The sequence below is a fragment of the Limulus polyphemus genome, unplaced genomic scaffold (genome assembly GCF_000517525.1).
Source record: "Limulus polyphemus unplaced genomic scaffold, Limulus_polyphemus-2.1.2 Scaffold0, whole genome shotgun sequence".
Classification (NCBI taxonomy): domain Eukaryota; kingdom Metazoa; phylum Arthropoda; class Merostomata; order Xiphosura; family Limulidae; genus Limulus; species Limulus polyphemus.
Window position 1 is genome coordinate 2,189,623 of NW_013665610.1, and position 4,939 is coordinate 2,194,561.

At 31.0% G+C, this 4,939-nt stretch overlaps 1 protein-coding gene across 1 annotated transcript in view; it reads right to left on the reverse strand.

Moving 5' to 3' along the window:
* Positions 1-4,939, reverse strand: part of LOC106478203 (DNA excision repair protein haywire-like) — a 38,885-nt gene that overhangs the window by 26,550 nt on the left and 7,396 nt on the right. The window contains exons 4-5 of the mRNA XM_013938764.2: positions 2,988-3,068; positions 877-1,032 (exon numbers count right to left, since the gene is read on the reverse strand). Coding sequence (XP_013794218.1) covers positions 877-1,032; positions 2,988-3,068 — 237 coding nt within the window. The remainder of the gene's footprint in view (positions 1-876; positions 1,033-2,987; positions 3,069-4,939) is intronic.

Genomic DNA, 4,939 nt, shown 5'->3' on the forward strand with positions numbered 1-4,939 from the left:
TTGCTATTTTGAAATAAGTTCTTAAAGTTATATTTCCTAAAACATAGAACAGTAACTAAAGAAGTAAAGCAAACAATTACCTCTGATAGTTAATACCTTTGTACTTGGTTGCTGCTTGGTGTAGGTTGCTGAGCCTTTAAAAAATTAGCACATAGAGAATATGAAACAAAATATTTTTTTTATGTTTTATACATACATTTGAATAATTAAAAAATCATAAATTACAACATCAATACCATAGAATTCTATTATAATTTATCAACTTAGTAACTAAGCTGTATTTTGGTCTAAAAAAATATGAAATTTCAAGCAGACTAAAGACACCTACATCATTGAAATCTTGATTCAAAAGAAAGAAATTGTGGAAGGAACGTTAGAAAGGCTGAGAAAAACCACTAGGGGGACATTCTGAGCTTCCGATTGGTTATTCATGTCATAAATAGAAGTAAGTGTATATGAAGGAGCATTTCCAAAAAGTAGAAAGAGGTGAGCAGGGTGTCACTTATTTTATATTCTGGCTTGTCCATATATGTAATTTGAGTTTCTAATTCATACAAAACTATACACTTAGTATTTTGACTTCACAAACATCTATTTTGAACCAGTGCTGCATTCAACATACCACATGACACACAAAATTGATGTTTATCTGTGTTTTGTTAATATCTACTTTTTAATTAACAAATTGAGTAATGTATAGTTCTAAAATTTTAATTATAATCTCAAGTTGGATACCAAAAACTTATTTACATAAATTCATGAAATAGTAGTTCAATAAAATTTTGAATGCGAGTCAACAAATGAGATGGCATGGCCTTTCACCTGTGACTCGTTTCAAAAGGGTTAAAATTCACAAAGCATAAAAACAATTCTTACCTTGATAAATTCAACAATTCCCTCTGGAATGGATGTCTTACTCAGCCTCTTTAAATATTCAATGATGTCACTAGTTTGCAAACCCACAGACACTGCAGCATAAAGAGAGTAGGCTGTAAGCTTGTATTCGTGGATATGTTCTGGTCTGCAAACTGGCTACAAAGATAACAGACAAATTATGAGACTAGCCTTAAAATGTCATTAAAAATAACTAGGTAAAATCTGTTAAAAGGTCTAAAAGCTCTTGCTAAAGTATTAAAATCACATTTAAAGCTCACTGTTGTCTATAACAGGAAAATGTTAGAAGTGAATACTTAAGCACTTAAGTGATTTTTGACCTTTCTAATAAATTAACTATGCAGAGTACACGAATTTTCTTTTATGTTGCTTGAAAATCTTACACGACTTTTTTCTTCCTCAACTAATCCTATATTTTTGAAAAATGTTACAGACTCAGGATAAATGGATGAAAAGTACTTTTGCTAATTATACCAATTTTAGTTTTAGCTAACAGTATTCGTGCTTGATTAATATGAAACAATTTTATAACATGATGATACATCCTTTTTACTTTATTCGTAAAAAATATCCTCATATTTCATGAAGTATACTAATGCCATGTCCTTAATGTATTCTTTTTTAAACTTGTCATATAATACATAGAATTATTGTATGTATAAATAAATATGTATTTCTATAGCATTCTGTTTCTTTAACAATAGTTTGAAACAATATCATACTAACAATGTCTGGATCATCCTATACTCTTACTATTGATTGCATTATTGAAAAAACAATACTATTTCTAAAGTTAAAATTTTCTTAACCTGAAAATATATTTCCAATAGATATTCACGTCTACACACAGAAATGCTATTTCCTCACGCGTCTGCCTGAGATTTGCATACCACTAGCCTTGAGCTAACTCCTGTCTAAATTCACATGTTTAACATAAACTGCACTGGCAAATGATTATGTCATTATGAAACAATAGCTCTCCACCAATAGGAGGGTGACACAACCTCTATGCACAATAACTTCTCCTCTGCACTTACACTTGTGACAACTTCATTCTTTTATGAGGCAAGGAAAAAAATGCACCAGAAGTGGAGAGATTGGGTGGGAATGTGTGAAGAGTATATATATCAGAAATACATTTGCAGATTAGGAAATTGGTAACTTCCAAAACAATAACTCTCCTCTTTACACAGAAATGCTAGAATCCTAGGTGGAGGGGCAGTACAAAAATTTACCTAGATGAGTTCTCTACAGAAAGTGCCCAAAGGGAAGCCCATGGAGTGTGACACCCAATGAAAGGGTTCTGTAAGGGCACACCCATGGGAAACCACATCTAGTCTCAACAAGGATATACTCTTCACCTGAGATATAAGAGAGGGAAAGGCAAAAGAGCCTGAAGTGTCACAGGAATGGGCAGAACGTGATCATGGCTAACTAAGTACCTGCACAGAGTTGGCCTGATCCCAGGGAGAATCTAAAAGAGACAAGTGGTCCTGAAGATGGAGTGGGCTCAGCAATTTGAAGACATTGCAATGGGAATACTGTATAAGGAAGTAAGAGAAGGCAAAAATGAAGCTGTAGAGCATACCCCCATCCAGGTCAGAGTTATCAGACATTAGTTAGAAAATGATCATCACATCACAGATGTCTCAAAATTATAAACCAGGATGTATGTGTAGATGCGGGAAAAGGAACCTGCCAAGGCATCACTTGCCACCTGATGGTATGCATTATCCACTTTCAGAGAACATTGCTTTTTCATTGAGCCCCAGCACAAAGTGTAGAATGATGTCTAGGACAATTGCTGAGGTAAAAACATGAATGAGATCACCTAAGCACAGTTTCATGTTACAAGAAGGAAGATTTCTTTTTTTTTAGGTATAATCAAACTTAGAGTATCATCACAGGAGCCAAACAGAATCACAAAGCTGAGGAGACAGTGAAGTGATACAAAATAGAAAATATTTCAAATTTAAGTGAGGAACACTTTTCATAATTCTTGTGTATGAGATTAAAAACATCAAAATTCTGTGCCTATGAAGGCCTGAAACTGAAATCATATATCTGACAGATGGAAAAAATGTTCTTCTCACCTCAGCTATTGCTATCAAAAAATCATGAGCATGCTTGTATACAGGTGAGAATGACTCAAGGAAAATGTGTCCATCTGGAGCCTATTAATAACAATAAAAGAATTAATTAAAAACTCTTACATTAATACAACTAATATTTTTCACTTCAATAATTAGGATAAGTAACTAAGAATACAAACTATTATTTAATACCAAAAAATCAATTAAATTCAATGTTATTTACAAAATACTTGAGAAAAAATAAATATGATAAAATGTCTTAAAATACAATCTTAGTTACATATGTACCTCTAGTAGACACTGTAACCTGTGACTACATATTTACAACTTAATATGCAAAAGTAACTCTTTCTTTATTTCAATTTTGGCTTTTAAATTTCACATACTATATTTTGAAGTGCTATAAGCTTTAACCTCCTTACAATGTTTAAAATAAATTCATACATTGCTAACATTTGATTATATCCTAATTTGTCAGTCACTAATCAAGTAAATTTAATTAACAATCATTTAAAACATAGTAATTTGACCTATTTTCAGCTTTATTGGTAATTAATACAAAAATAAACACCTCGTACGGTATAATGGGGTCGGCAACCTAAGGCATGCTAATTCACAGAAGAAAAATACAAAAAGTATATTTTGACAAAAAAAAAGAAACAAAAAACACCTCTGAGAACTACCTTATTACAGTGGCAGTATACCATATTAACTTATTATTATAAACTACTAACTAGGTAATCATAATATATGCAAAAAATTATAATATTGTAACCTACATTAAAAGAAAATGATGGCATGTGCAAAGAGTCTTAAATTTTGAATATTGATAAATGGCACCCAATAGAAAAACATCACCAACCCTTGCTATAAAATAATATACCTGCAGTTACCCTACCATGACAACAAAATGAAGACGTCTCATTGTGATCTTGACTAAACCATTACTGATCTTGGATCATATTTTTTTAATTCTCAATAATTAATTCTCATTACAAAATTTATTAAAAGATGTTCTACATCTTCATAGTTCCTGACAAATATAATTTTGTCCATAAATCTACAAATAACATAACATAACATAAAATAACAAAAAACATGCACTAACCACCAGTAATTATGAAATCTTACTCTGTAGTCATGGTATGGTAATTATACTCCTAAGAATTCCCTCAGCCTGACAAATATTCAGCATGTACTTTAAACAACATTATAAAAAGATCATAAGTAAGCTCCTGAGAGCACAGTATTAGTTTGACATTTGATGGTTTCCAGTTCTTGTGAATGATAGTAAAGGTAAATAAAAAAAGGTTAATGATTACAATTCACTTGCTTAATCTGGTTCACACCATAACAGTTGTGGTTTATGAAAACTTGTGATATATGTGGCACATAAACCACAACTATGTCAATCATATTACCATCATCCAGACAAACTGTGATACTGGGCAAAAAACCTCATCAGCACTGGATATGGTAGATACAGTGTGGTTGGCATATTGTTTATGTTATAGTTTTCATGCTATAACTTTTAAACTAGTATGCATATGTTCATGAAATTTGGCAGATTATCAGTAAACATTACAAGGCTTTCACATATGCAAAATATCATATTTTTTTTATTAATTCTTCAGGTTTGTTAAACAATGTTTTTTTTGTGCCTTTTTTCTTTTCACATAATGCCTATCCAACATTTTAAAATTAATAATACTTTTATGCATCAAAAAATTTTCAAATTTCATATGCAAAATCTTCATAACATCTGTGACAGTTATCAAATGTTTCTTGAACTTTATATTTTATCTGTTATTTTCACTAATGAATATCTGTAGAGGTTTGATCAATTTAACCAATCTCATAACCATCATAAAAAATTGGGAAATAAATATAAATTATGCCTTTTTTGTTCTTAGAATGACTACAAATTATAACACGAAAACATATATGTTTGG